This window comes from Desmodus rotundus, chromosome 8 (assembly GCF_022682495.2).
Source record: "Desmodus rotundus isolate HL8 chromosome 8, HLdesRot8A.1, whole genome shotgun sequence".
NCBI lineage: Eukaryota > Metazoa > Chordata > Mammalia > Chiroptera > Phyllostomidae > Desmodus > Desmodus rotundus.
In genome coordinates, this window is record NC_071394.1 from 112,798,024 (window position 1) to 112,813,610 (window position 15,587).

General features: G+C 37.9%; 1 protein-coding gene across 4 annotated transcripts in view; it reads right to left on the reverse strand.

The window, feature by feature from the left end:
- ZNF385D (zinc finger protein 385D) overlaps positions 1-15,587 on the reverse strand; it is a 741,503-nt gene that overhangs the window by 105,272 nt on the left and 620,644 nt on the right. For all 4 annotated transcript variants that reach the window (XM_053930206.2, XM_024565923.4, XM_045200169.3 and 1 more), the window contains one exon: positions 9,993-10,103. In XM_053930206.2, coding sequence (XP_053786181.1) covers positions 9,993-10,103 — 111 coding nt within the window. The remainder of the gene's footprint in view (positions 1-9,992; positions 10,104-15,587) is intronic.

The window sequence follows — 15,587 nt, forward strand, 5'->3', positions numbered from 1 at the left end:
TGACTACAATGAATGAAAAGATGAACACATTTTTTCACACTTTCAATTACTGATTATTAATCCAAGTTTCTACAAGTATTTTCAGTGCCTAGTCATACTTTGAGAAACGTATATGGATGTGAAAAGAAACACGAAACAATTGATGGCATTTATATTAGATATGTATTACAAGCATTTCTGGGCAACTGGATTACGCCAAGGGTTTTATTCCATGGCTAATAAAGACGTCATTAATCAGACAGTGACAGGGTTGCTGATGTGCTCCGGAAATCTCCAGGGTAAAATCATAAAGTTAAAATTGGGGTTTTTAACTATACTGATTTTTTAAAAATAATTAATTTAGAGGTCACTACATGGCAAGCTTTCAAAATTGTAAGATTCAGTTTCTAGGCTGCACTCAAATCTCATTTCGCTTCTTCATTTCCCTTTTGAGTCATGTGAATTTTCTTTCTGAGGTTTTCGGGAACCAGTTGCTTGGGATACACACCGCATCGCGGAGGAAGCAGGCACTGGGGGAAAGGCAACCTACAATTCCATTTTTATTAAAATGTGGCAATTACTCTAAATGGCCTTGGCGAAGCTGAAACTTAGACCATCTCAGAGATTCCTGTTTCTACATTCATTTTCTTGTTACATGAAAAAGGTTTCCAGTGTTGAGCACTTCATTCATTCACTCACTCAACATTTATTAAGCGACATTTAAGACTTGCAGAGCTTCCCCCACATTAATAGGTTTCTTGCCTCATCTTTTGGGGACATGTGGACAACAGTTAGTCCAGTTCACTGCAAACATATCTCTTGCTTCAACAAATGGTACCCACCCAACACACTCCTTCCTTTCGCGCTTTGCCCGTGCTTAACCCTCTCCACAACTTCCTTGCATTCAATAGGTGCCATTGGATGAAACCGACTCAGCAGATTTTCTTTTGTCCCCTTGAATACTCACTGCAATTATTATTGCCCTTTTAGCGGCTCTCAGTTTTGAAATGTGTTTCTTTATTTTAGCTGTCTGTACTACCAGCGGTCTAGCTATGACTGTACAACTGGTATTAACCTTGAGTAACTTCTATATTGTGTGTAGGACTTCAGTGATCAATTGTCTTAGCTGAAAACTGTCAGGTGAGAACAATGCAAGTCTCAAAATAAATTTCCCTTAGGGCATGTCACTTGAGATGATAAATCCAGCTTTTTCAATACTTTAAGGGCCTTGAAAAAGTCAACTAAATATTCTGGCCTTTGACTTTTCCATCTGTATAGTCTATAAAATGGGCAAAATGGTTTCCTACACAACTCCAAGTCCTAATCCATTGTACATCAATTCTCTGAGGTGCTCACCGTACTCCACAGAAAAATAAATATATCTTTGATTACTTGAGGTAACGGGCACATCTACTTGTCATATCTAAAATCAACTTTCTCTTCCTAGGCATTCAAGGTCAAATTCTCCATGTCTAGGAGAATTTTATAGAAAAGGGAATTTTATTATTTTATTTTTCTTTGCTTACAGAGATAAGAAGCCCAGAGAAATAAGGACTCTTTTACAAAGATTTCTCTTTACTCTGTCTCTTCTCTTCATTTCATCCACAGATAAAACTCTGTAATATCGATGACGCAGAGAGTCCTAACATGTCCCAATGTTGAAGTTTTATTTTAAAAAGCCTGCCAAAGAAAATACAGTGCTTAAACAGATCCTCGTGCTCCTGACTGGCTCATTTTCTCCTGAAATATCTAGTAGTCAGACCCAATATTTCTCGCTTGGTCTTTCTGTTTGGTTTTGTTACCTGAGAATTCCAACAGAGATGTGGGCTCCATTTCAGAAGTAAAGGCTAGTGAAGCTGAGGGATGAAATGCCCACTTAGTGTCCAAAAGCCCACTTAGAGTATAATCCCTTCCAGAGACATGTCCTCATCATTTGTTTCAAAATCAGCGACAACCTACAGTCATCACCACGTACTCCAGAGCTAGTTCTTCACTCAAAGGTGACCCGATGGCCCCACTGAACCTCGTCTGGCTCCAGATGTGTTTCCTCTCTGATAGAAGCTGAATGGCCCTCTCATGGAGCTGCTTTTGAAGAAGAAAAGCCCCCCGTGGGACGGCCATGGTGCACAGGCCAAAGCTCCAGTAGCTCTGTGAGCCCTGCAGATGAACAGGGGGCACTCTCTTATGAAAGCGGTATTTCAAAGCTGCCTGAAAAGTTTAATTTATAACTGGGTCCCTCAGAGCCTTTGAGACTTAGCAGCAGCAGCAACACACTTAAAGAGGTTGGTTTTTAATAAATGCAGGTTTGCCAGGGAAAAGTTGCCCCTCAGCTTTTCAAAGGTAAAAGGTTAAGATTTACCAGGAATGAGAACCTCAAATCAACACAAAAATGCATGGAATGTAGACACTTTGAATTGAATTGATTCCCTTAAAAACTTAAAGATGCAAAAGATTTTTCAAATATTTGTATTTCTTAAGAAGTAATTTAACATTCAGGAATAAAAAAAACAATGTAACTGCATTGATTATCTCATAAAAATGATCTTCCCATTGCATTCAATATACAGTTTATAATCCAATTGCCTACATGTTATGTCTTATATTCCTTATAATACGGCTGTAAAGAATGGCTAGTCATTTTATTTTATTTCATTTTATTTTTTAATCCCAAGTTGATTTAATTAGTGTCACTCTCATACTCTCAGTGGGCACCTCACTCCAGCCTCCTGTCGTAAACATACATGGAAAGCATCTTGTCCTGAGTCTGATGGTGCCCGGTGGGGCTCAGGTGACCTGCTTCCCCCTTTCCTCCAAGCTGACTGCAGCCTAGCACTGGAGATTGAACTGTCTCTCTCACCCTCTCAGTCCGAGGAGAAGGTGGCCTTGCCCAGGGGCTACAGCAGAAGTCAGTTGGAGCCAGGCATTTAATACCCATTTGTTATCAAGGGAGCAGTCGTAGCAGAATTTCACTTAGAGTAAAATTGGCTATCTTTCCTGAGGTTTCCATGGGGACCTGGAGTTTTAGAGCAATTTCGAGGAAGAACATTGGAAATACATCGAGGGGCGAAATGTTAATGCAATCACACTGTTCTAGCACAAACCATTTCTAGAACCATACGGAGACAGACAGATGAGTCACTTCCTCCTCAAGGCCCACAGGGTGCAGAGCTGTGTGGGGCTTCCCTGGGGCCAGGTGTGATCTAGTCCTGGCACTCAGAATACAGGAACAATCAGGTTTGAGGCCCCATTACAGATGTGCTTTCGTTAGTTACTTGCTGTGTGACCTTGGGGAAATCACTCAGCCTCTCTGGGCTTTGGTTGCCTAATGAGAGTTATTTTAAAAGAATTCCAATGAGATTGTGTGTGTGTGTGTGTATAGATAATTTTTCATGTTAAGAATGATAAAGTGTTTTGAATAGCTTATACTTGGTGTGTGCCTAATATAGTATATGCCAGAGAGCCCTTCTAAGCCCTTTATGTGTCTTAACCCATTTAATGTTCAAAACAAGAATATAAGGTAGACACTATTATTATTCTCCCCCTGTTACAAATGGGAAACCAAGGCACAGGGAGTTAAAGTAACTTGCCCAGAGCCACATAGCTAGTGAGGCAGAATTTGAATCTAGGTAATCCCCTCTAGGGCCATCTGCCATGGTGCTTTAGACCCAGTTCCCAATCCCCCCACATTCCATAATCAAATTCCTGTCTCTAGAGAGGTGTTCTCTTCTGCAGCACAGGAGGGGGGCATCCAGCTTCCCCACTGCCTGGGGGAAGTGTTCTTGGAAGCTATTCACCAAAGTAACTTACTTTGTAGTTACTACAAAAAACATTTATCGGTGAATTTCAAACTTTGCAAATTTAAGATTCATTGAAGAGTTTCTTTGTTTCCAAAAAAAAAAAAAAAAAGCTGATGTGTAGGCACCTCCCAGAGATAGGCTGATTCGGTAAGCATACCAGTAGGACTTCAGTTGCAGATAACCAAAGTCATTCTTGCTACTTGAAGCTGAAGGGGATTTGGCTCAATGTCGCAGAGAAGGGAAGTGAACCTTGAGAGAGGGGTCACTAGGTGTAGCAGCCAGAGATGCCTCACTTCTATCCCTAGGGGCCTGGACCCATGAATTCTGGCAGCACAGCCACCGGCTCAGAGCACACAGTACACCCTATAGGGGAGAACTCCACTGTCACCGGGTGGTATCTCCAAGCTGGTGCCACGCCTCCTCCTTCAATCAGCCATTCATTCTACCACCCAGAAGACCAGCTACTCTGGGTTACGGGAACATGGTAAGACCACAGAGAACCCCGAGGCACCAGCATATGAACTCACTTTTTTTGCTGTAAATGGATTCGTGAACAGAAGCAACGTTGGCTTTGGGTACGTTACTTTAACTCACTGTACTTAGTTACGTGAGTCCCCAGTGCCAAATTCCAGAGACTGTGACACTCCATTTCAAAGTTCCCTATAATCTGACAGTGCTTTTATTTCTAGATAAACACTTCAGTGAATAACCATCCTGATTGTCCCTGATGCTTTTGCATGTTGAGTGAACTTACGATTGTGGAACCTGTAGGTCCAATGAAGAGCTCAAGGCCACACGGCCAAATGAGAGATGACAGATCTAGACAAGAAGCAGTTTAACTCCTGATCCAGTGATTCTCCTTCCATACCATTTCACTCCGCTTCCCTAGATGCTGTGTCCCGGTGGGGATGAGAGATACATCCCTCACGCATAGATTTTTATTGACATTTCTCCTACGATGCGCAATAAAATGCTGCAACCTGAATGGGACAACAATACCTATGGACCCTCCCGGGAAGGTTTGAAGACTGCAGACAAGGCCGGACACAGGCAAGAAAAATAGAAAATTGCAACTGAGGCCTTCAAAATGAAATTTATAATTTGGTACAAAACATGCAGTTTAAAAAACCGTAATAGATTAGTAGATGCAACAATTCATTTATAAAATGTAAGCACGCTTATAAGGGGAATTTGGAAAATAAACAAGTAGAAAGAAATAAAAAGAACAGTTCTTCCACTCCAATATAGTCACCATTACTTTCTGTTTTCTTCCACACCTAAGTAACTTTTCCTTTAAATATCAGTCGCCTCCTCTATATGCTGATTTAAATTATATAAAGGATATGTCTTAAGACATGATATTAAGAAAATTTAATTATCTAATTTGGTCATCTGTTAGGAAAAAATATTCCTGTAAGCATCTTCATCGTCATATTGCCACATCTGGCTATGGAAGTTATAACAGGGAGATGAATGAGATTGATTACTTTCTCTACATTGCTGGGTTTGAAAATGCAGAACAAGAATAATGATTCCTATGTTATAATGCCATTGGAAATGTAGCAATTCTGTTGACGGTGATCCCAGGGATCCCCTTTTGGATGGGTCTGGAGCTTCTAAGCAATATGATCCCCTAGTGAGATTATTTTCTTTTCTGGCTCATCACAGTCTGCTGAACTAATCCATGCCTGACAGTCCTGCGTCATAAAGGACATGTAGCTACTGTATTATATAGCTCAGTCATTTGCATGTATATTTAAATTTTTGCCTTGTTTATGACTGAGCGGTAAGTGTGACTAAATACGATTGAAGCCATTTGCGAGTCCTGGGCTGTGAGTAACTTTTCACAGCAGCTCTGACTGGATCCTGGTAGTTCCACAAGAGAAGGAGGCCTCAGGCCCTCTCTCTGAGACGGCCTCACTGGGCAGGAAACACACAGATTTCCATCCATGCTATTGTCGTAGGATCCGCTAGAACTTGGGGATGGATCTACCAGCCCACCTGGACCAGAAGAGGCAGCAACATCCGAGAGGTGCCCACTGACCCTGCGAGGCCAGCTACTGGCCAGGTAGCCTTGTACAGGTCTCACACACTCTCGGCTCCTCAGCGTCCACGCATGGAATTAGCAGAATTTTTCTTCTATGTCTAACATATTATGAAATGCTATTGTTAGGAGATTAACCATAGTGAGGGATAGATGATACCATGTTATAATTCCTTAGTTGGGGGCCTGAGATCTTATTTTCCATTCTATAAACAGTCATTGAGCAATCATTTTCTACATCACTTAATAATCTTAGATCCGTGCTGGCCCTGCTCTAAGTTGTCTTTCAAAGGCATACTTAATAACTTGCCCAGGCCAATGGTAATTTATGCTTATTTTAGAATGCTGATAAAAATAATTGGGTGAATTATAGCCTTTCAGTCTTTAATTAGAACCTTTTTGCATAACTCCATATGTGTTTCATATAAGTCTTGAGAACAGTTTTTCTTCCCCCCCACTGACTCCCGCCAAAGAATAACCTACACCAGGAGAAGGCGATCTGATTTAAAGTACATAAAATACAACGTAGCATTAAAGAGATATCCACAGGGCCAAAAATGAACTACCCAGGAAACAGGTATGGCATAATACCAAATAGAGAGTTTATAATGTAAAGGGTCAGAGAATAAATAAAAGCTTAGAGGAAAAGCAAATTGAATTTTCATGATGCAGAGATGAAAAGAACTACAAACTGTTACTTTCATTGGAAGGGGAAGAAGCTTTGAAATGTACAAAGGTTCATAAAGCAAAAATACTTTCCTATGTGACAGAGGATTCAACCAAGCATGCAAGTGAATTGCAGTGTACTTTTCCAAAAGGTTTCTACAATTAAGAATGGGAAGAGGAAGAAAAATTCCAGATTTACCAGCAAAGAGAAAAGAGGCAGTTGTATTGGGAATATAAAGTCTTGCCTTGGGATTAAAAGATCTAAGATGATATATACATCTGTATTTTCTCTTTATTTAGAGATTATTTTCTTATATGTGAAAATCTATAATAATTCCGATTGATCTCAGTGTTCAGTTTTAAATATTACATAAAATTAAGATTTATGTATATGACCGGTCAATAAGTAAATAAAACTAATTCCCAGCACACTAATTCCCTTTACTGACATAATAATACTTCAGAGATATTTTTAAAGTCTCTAATGGAGTCTCTACTCCTGTATTCCAGTTCCACAGTAATTACATTTTGCTTGTAAATCATAGTTAAAATGTTGCTATGTCATTTATAAACTCAATTTTGGGCACCTTTCTACTTTAAAAAAAAACTTCAATATTAAAAATTAGCACTTCAGAGTGAATTTATGTTCAAGTTCAAGAGTTAAAAAAAAAGGGAGGGCAGTGAATTCCCTTGTGTTCAATTTATATAGACCCATGAAACAGGACTGAGTAATTATCTGATAAATTCAGGTAGTCAGGAAATCCAATTCAGGCCTCTATCAGACATCCAAATGAGTATCTGTGACAGGCAGGACCAGGATGTTTAAAGCCTAATCCCTGGAAGCAACGACTATGTTACATTGCATGATAAATGGGGATTAAGTTAGCAGAGGAAATTTGGTTTCTAATCAGATGGATTTAAAATAGAAGAATTATCCTGGATTGTACAGGTGAGTCCACACTGATTACAACGTCCACAGTCATGGCAAAGAAGATTGAGAATCAGTGATGGAGGAAAGATTCCATCAGCCACGCTGGCTCTGAAGATGGAAGGGAGCCATAGGCCAAAGAGAGAGGGCAGCCTCTAGGAACTAGAAAAGAAAGGCAAGGAGCCGAATTGTCCCCTCCAGTCTGCAGGAGAAACATAGTCCAGTGAGACGATTTCTGACTTCTCACCTCCAGAACTACAAAACAGCAGATGTGTTGTTTTAAGCCACTAGGTTTATAGTAACTTCTTACATCAGCGATAGAAGATTAACCCAGTACTCATAGTGAATTGGTCATGCTTACAATTGTTTAATCATGACCCAGACTGAGTAGATTCTCCAAATACCCTATTTTCCTTTTACCACCTGCCAGACTAACCTGAAAACAGAGTTGTGAGAATGAGAAGCAATTGTTCCTAATAAGTACATGTTGATTCCTATATTGCCTTCAAACTTCATTAGCAAAATAGTTTTCTCTCTTACCAAGGAAATAAAATTCCATTTTAGAAAAAGTATGTAAATTTTCTTTATATTATGTTAGGTTCTTTATTTTAATGTTAATAATCACCTACATAAATATATATGTACTTTGTCAAACATACCTGACAATATTTCTAAAATCCTTACACATGACTTTGATTTCTATCTTCAGAAAAAGAAACAATAAGAGAACTATACGATTGTTCACTGAGTGTTTAGAAATGATCAAATTTGTAGCAATAGTTGACCTTGAACAACACGGGGTTAGGGACCCCAGTGCCCTGCACAGCTGAAATTCATGTATAACTTTGACTCCCCCCAAAACTTAGCTACTAATAGTCTACTGTTGACTGGAAGCCTCACGGTAACACACACAGTCAATTAATATATATTTTCTATGTTGTATGTATTGTATACTGGATTCTTGTAATAAAGTAAGCTAGGCAAAAATTGTTATTAGGAAAATCATAAGGAGGGGAAAATACATCTATAGGACTGTACGCATTTACTGAAAAAAATCCATGTTTAAGTGGACCCAGGCGGTTCAAACCCATGCTGTTGAGTCTGTTGTATTGAGTTCAGAACTCTTATTTACATGTCAGGCTCCTCTTTTTTCTTTCTTTTTTACAATATCTGAAAGAGATTACCGTGTAATACTGATCATTTGAAAATATTAGTTAATACATTAAACTATGGTAAATTTCATAAATTTTAAAATTTCACAAAACTTAAATCTTGTTTGTATTAAAAAACAAACAAGAAAATAAAATGAAACAACCCCCCTCCAAAATCCCTCCAAATAAAATGCTGTATGTTTAGTGTATTCTTTTTTATAGCAACAAATAGTTTTCAGATGCTGTGCAGGTAATCTCTCTTCTCTTTTTGAAGCCAACAGAAGGGATGTTTAAAATCACCCAATGACTGTACTGTACTAGTAGGTATGAGTTCATAGGACAGCAGCAATCTTATACAAAATAAAATGTTCTCACGGAAGAAAAAACCACTTTATTTACACCCATCTATTTCCTGTGCTCGAGTATCTCATGCGCTATCCTCACCAGAGGACACCTAAGGGTCCGACTTGCACAGGGAGATTAAATACTGGAAACCCTAACATTCTCCAAAATTCAGATCTCTTTGCTCATCTCCACAGTCCATCTCAACTGAGGCCGAGGTAATGGCACCTCGGAGTGGGCATTTTTCGCCTAGCATCTCTTCAAGGTGTTCAATTTCTATTTCTTCCAAACCATCATTCCCTCTCCTTTCTGTATTTCTCAGGACCAACTCCACACCAAAGCAGGTCGCGGGGAGCAGTATTGTTCCCATTGGCCAAAAGACAAAATTAGCTTCTCTGTGATACACCAATAGTTCTCCCTGATCCTTAGGAAAGGTATGAAAGGTGTGAATAACTCTTGGTGAATAATTTGCAAAGCGCTGGTCAGGTTCACAATTGTCTGCCTTCTGTAATGTTCTCCACTTCAGTTTTATTCATTAAAGGCTTGAGTGCTTTGAGGGCTTAAGGACCCCTGTTAAAATGATATTATTTCTAGGACAGTAAGTTGAGAGCTCTAACACAAATAAAATTAAGGACACAGGCCTGATCTGGAATTGGGCACCACGAAGGCAGGCAAAAAGAATGTACAAAACCAAAACCTTGACCTTGAAATATAATTTGGGACCTATCTTATTTCCAAAGTGTAAATCACTGACAACCTAACAGTCCTACGTTTGACTATCCCCAAAGGGAAAGCATTTAACCTAAATTCATCCTCAAGGAACTGAAGCAATAGCACTCAACAGCAAGTGTGTATATATATATATATATATATATATATATATATATATATATATATGACTTTTTCATAGTAAACAACCAAACATAGTATAATAGACTCTAAAATTCAAGCACATAAGGAGTTAAAATATATTATCTTTGAAGTTTGACATGCTCCATTATTGGAGAAACATGTTTCAGAAATCTCTTCTGCAGGATTAGAACAGCACAGTACAGTGTTTAGTGCACACGAAATGATAAACTTACATCGGAATTAAATCTCAACTGGCAAATGCTGCATGATATGATTTGCTTTCTTCGATGAGGAAGAGGAACCCCAAATGTATGATTTATTACAGCTTTCTGAATCGGGTCCATCTGTAATGAGAAAAAAAATACAACAAATAGAAATAAAGCTTGTCAGTTCCACTGGAATGTTGCCTATTTCATTAAAAAGTCAATCTGTACAGCTTCAATCTACGGCTCACATTAGAGAAACATTTTGATTATAAGAAATGGCATGCCTACTTTGTCAAAAAATAGAAAACAATAAGCCTGAAGCTCACTATTATGAGGAAATAATAAATGTACCCATTAAGAGTCTGCATACTGGTTTTCTCATTTAGAATCAACAATTTTCTCAGTTTGATAATCCTAAAATATAATTAAAGGTTTATCAAAACTCAAGTTATTATAAAGCCCAGCAATCATATGCAGAAGTGCGTCTACACCATTGCCCCAGATGATTTTCAAAATAGACTTGGTCAGAGGGTCGGCACTCAAAATAAATTACGGACCATTATCCAACATGAACCTTATGTTGGCATCTTTCCTACCTTAAGAATATAGTACACGATTCAAACACATGGAACTATCAACGCAGACAACAGCAATTTAGTGATCCTCTACTACATACTGGTATCCTATGGATTTATTATTTGAAGTTCTGAGAGTTTGGGCCATAAATCGGTTATCTTTCTCCATCCCATTTTCCCAGGACAGAACAAGGAAAAGGACAAAAATATGTCAATAATCAGGACCTAATGGAACTTAATGTTTCCTCACCGAGCTTTGCCCTACAATCCATATCGGTGTTTCTCAACTGTTGGAGGCAGATAAAAACTTTGATCTGCTTCTTAGTATGTGTACAACCTCTTTGCTTATCTGTTTCTTTTAAGGTTGTGATGAGGTTTAAAAGTGATAATTCATGAATTATTTAGCACAGTCTCTGATAGGCACATTAAGGAGCCAATAAATGTTGGCTATTACTGTATTTCACCAGGTATAATGTGCACTTTTTTGCCCAAATATTTGGGGGAAAATAAGCATGCACATTGTACATGGGTATAATGACTGCATACCATGGGTATAATAACAGGAACAATAATCTCATGTATAATGCGCATAAAATGCACATTATACACAGAAAAATACAGCACATTTTCTCTATTGCAGCACATGTGAGATCAAAGTTAACACAAGCCCCACACTCCTCTAGTCCTTGTTGTCATACTACCCATTTCTCATATGGCCACAAAAATTCAGAATGATCTAAATATTATACGTGTAGTCATGACTTCTGGTGAAGGCCTGCGGATTTTGGAACTCCAAACTCTTGTCATACAAAGTTCTTACTGGGAGTGCTCATAGTGGGTTGAAATATTTCCGATATGATTTGAGAGACACACACCAAAGCTAAGAATGTGTCTGTGAAATATCTCAAAGTCACCTTCATTGATACACTGTAGTTTGTTAATTACCCTAACAAAGTCACTGATAAATCCCACCACCTTTTGTGTCTTCCAAATCATCTGACATAAGTGAACTCAGAGGCTCTCCTCACTGGTAGGTAGGAGGAAGTTCCTGTCTAGATTAACAACTTACTATTAAGTTTACTAAGTGCTTTTAATGTACTGTTCTAAATAACAACAACTATAAAAATAATAACACTCAACATTTATTAAGTGTCCTCCTATGCACTAAGCATAGTGGTTTATATGTTTAACAGTTAAAATGGTAAAGAAAAAAATTATCGGTGTAACAATTTTTATGTTCTATCATCACTTTAAATTTTATTTATCTGACGTTAATCCTCACCCAGGTTCTGGATAAATCTCAGCAATGTGATTTTCCTGGTCAGTTCCAGATATTAACAAATTCTAGTATCCTTTCTTCTCTTATTAGTGAATTCTAATATGTTTTGTTTTTAACTAGTTTTATTTAGGTGTACTTTACATACACTAAAACTCACCAATGTTAACTGTAGAATTGGTTGAGAGCTGACCTATACATAACAGTGATACCAATTATCATATAGAACATTTGAATTACCTGAAAAAGTTCCCTTCCACCCCTCTGTGGTCAATCCCTTCCTCCCACCCCAAGTCTGTGAATCCACTGCTCTGCTTTCTGTCACCGTAATCTCGACTTTTTTTGACGTTCATATAAAGGGAATCGTACAATATGTGGTCTATTATATGTCATCTTTCATTAAAAATAATGTTTTTAAGAATCAACCATGTAGTTGCATGTATCAGAAGCTTATTCTTTTTTATTGCTGAGTAGTATTCTCTTATATGATACCAAAATATGTGTATCCGTTTGTCAGCTGATGAAAATATGAATTGTTTCTAGTGAATTCTATAATCTTTTCAAGTCTTGATACACATGTAAAGTTCATTCTTAAATTCAGTTCACTTATTTAATCAAACCATTAAAATTAACTTAGAATTACAGTCGTTTTTCTCTAGGTTGAACCTACTATCAGAAAGTACTTTGGAAGGGCATCAGGAATGGTACAGAACTCACTCTCTCTCTTTCTCACCCTTCTCCAAGTCCCCCACCCCAGCTAAGCGTCCAAACCTTTGTCAACCCCATTCCACTCCTATTTCCTCAGACCCCAAGTGGGCGATGCACACAGCTTGAGAAAGCCAACCGCCACACAAATGTGTGAACCTGGGCTGCTTCCACAGCCTTCACTATACTCTCCGGGATCATTCTTCCATGACTCTAAGCATGCCATCACAATGCTCGTGTGGCAACAACCACAGAGAACACTGGGGGATAATTTCCCTTCTAGACAATGGCTAAGGAAAACTCAAAGCAGAAAGGGGTCGTGGACTTAGAGGTCGTTGTCTCATCATAGCGTATCACATCTGTTCTGCGCTAAGTGGGGTCCATTTCTATCAGGGGATAAGGTGAGTTATGCCTATAACCCATTTAGGAATACCGAAGTCCTCTTATAATAATACTATGACATAAAAGTGAACTACACCTTTATATTAAATGTGCTCTCTGAAATGCAATGCTGAGTTTTTATCACATGTTGGCGAGCAGCATATTGCTTTGATCTTTCAGTAACACTAGGGAAGCAGTGACCACAGTTGATCCAGGTTTGTGTAGGAGGTGTTTTGGAACTAGAAACCATGCAAATGTGGCATATGCTCTAGATTTAATTCTTTCATTTGAATTGAATGATGTTCTGATCGCTGTGACTATAAATCAAATATCGCAATGCAAAGTCATATATTCTTCTCCAGGGACAATTTTATTTCCCAGTATACTTAAAAAAAGGCAACTAAATTATATTTTAAATGTGAATTTCATGAACTATAGTTACACAACAAGTATCTCTCTTTTATCATTTAGGAATCTAGTACAACAAAATAAGTTAAATGTCTTCATTAATGAACATAAGTCATATTCAACTCTCTTAATATATACATCTATAAATATATGTAAAACCATTTACAACAAGGAATTATGAAGAGCAAAATATAAAAACCAATTCTGTTGTTAAATCATTAAATGAATCTACATGGCACATAACTTTATTAAAAGGAGCATGTACTATCAGCTCAGGGGCACACACACACACACAGCCACTGATCATTTTGCTTAAACATACCATTATTTACCATTTTGATCAAACATTTTGTTCAAAAAGATAAGTCATGTATGGTGCTTCCCCCCGCCCACCCCAGGAACAAATAGGTCTGATCTGTCGAAACAACCCCAGCTTACCGTGCCTTGTACATTGTCACTAGCTTTTCTACAAAACCAGGCTCCAGAGATGCCAGTTTGTGTCGGCAAGAAAAAAAGGGGGGTTCTTGGGTCAAGTAAGTGTAGGAAATGTAGGGATAACAATCTGGGCATTCACAGTGCACAAAAATAGTCAATTCTCTGGGATTCTGCACACTAGAAATGTTTTAATTAAATTATTTCTAAAATAATATTACTAAAGCTTTAGTTGTTTTGTTTGTGTTTAAATTTAGCATCCTTGGTTCAAGGCATGTAGTTTAGAAAACAGTAATCTGAAAAATGAAATGACTATAAAAATAAGAATAAAATATAAAGTCTTTCCAAAAGTAAAGACACTAAAGCTGCAATACATAGAAATCGGCTCCATAAAATCTTTGACACACTTCACTTTCCCCACGTGGCATTCAATTATAAAACTGATAGAAATGGTAAGATATACACGGTATTTTAAGCCATATTTATCTAATTTCTAAAGTGGGGTATGTTGAAAGTTAAATTTTTCTAAATACAATATGCAATCTCCCAAAACAAACAAAATTAAAGAATGATTCTGTACTTATTAATATGCTTACCCAAACTGTAGACAAAAATTCAATTTCAAACTCAGCCTATGGACTTATTTAAACTCAAATGAGTATTTTTTTTTTTCCATTTAGGGCCTAAGGATCTTGCATTTCTTTCTCCCGCCCTGCTTCTCCCTCCCAGCCCTCTGGGCATTCTGCTCAATTGATTTGTAAATAAATGTGCAAGGCACAGCCTCAGGTGGATCAGCCTCAGCTCCAGGGTCCCTTCTCTAGGATGTTTGTTGTATTTTCAGAGAGAATGGGGCTTACACCTGAGTTCACATTTCCAGCTCCAAGAGACCTCCTCTCTTTCTGTTCCTATTACTTTTGTGGCTTTCCATTTTAAATTCAAAGAATAGGAACTTAAATGCCAGGAAGTTTAGAAGTTGCAAAATATAAAGGTTGTCTCTTCCAGATGGCATTTCTAAGTAACAATGGCAAGTAACATTAACTCTAAAGGTTACACTTAAGGGCATTTGCCCCGTGTTTTTATGTTTATAGCATTGTTCCCATCCTAGCAATGTACTGAGGAGCTCCCATTGCCCATTGCTGAAAATCATACAACTAGTAAGCCTTGTGATAGCCACTGTCCTTAATATTTGTGACCTTGTAGTATTAAGTGATATTCAGTAGAGAAACAGGCACAATTATTACATCAACTATGAATTAGTAAAATTTGTGTTTAAGTTATTTATATTGACGTATTTCTTGCCAGTCTCTTCTAGCTTGCGAAGTTTCCTTTGAGAAATCAGCTGACAGTCTTAAGGGAACTCCTTTGTGGGTAACTCTTTGCCTTTCTCTTGCTGCTTTTAAGAGTCTCTCCTTACCTTTAACATTTGGCATTTTAATTATGATGTATCTTGGCATGAGCCTCTTTGCATCCATCTTGTTTAGGACTCTCTGGGCTTCCTGGACTTACATGTCTATTTCCTTCACCAAATTAGGGAAGTTTTCTTTCATTATTTTTTTCAATAGAGTTCCAATACCTTGCTCTTTCTCTTCTTCTGGCACCCTTATGATGCGAATGTTGGACCTTCTGAAGTTGTCCCAGAGGCTGCTATAGTATTCTTATTTTGGGGAGTTCTTTTTGGATTCTTTTTTCTTCTTGTTGTTTTGATTGGTTGTTTTTTGCTTCCTTATGTTCCAAGTCATTCATTTGATTCTTGGCTTCATCCACGCTACTGTTGTTTCTCTGTAAATTATTCTTTATTCCAATTAGTGTATCCTTTGTTTTTGACTGGGTCATTTTTTATGTTTT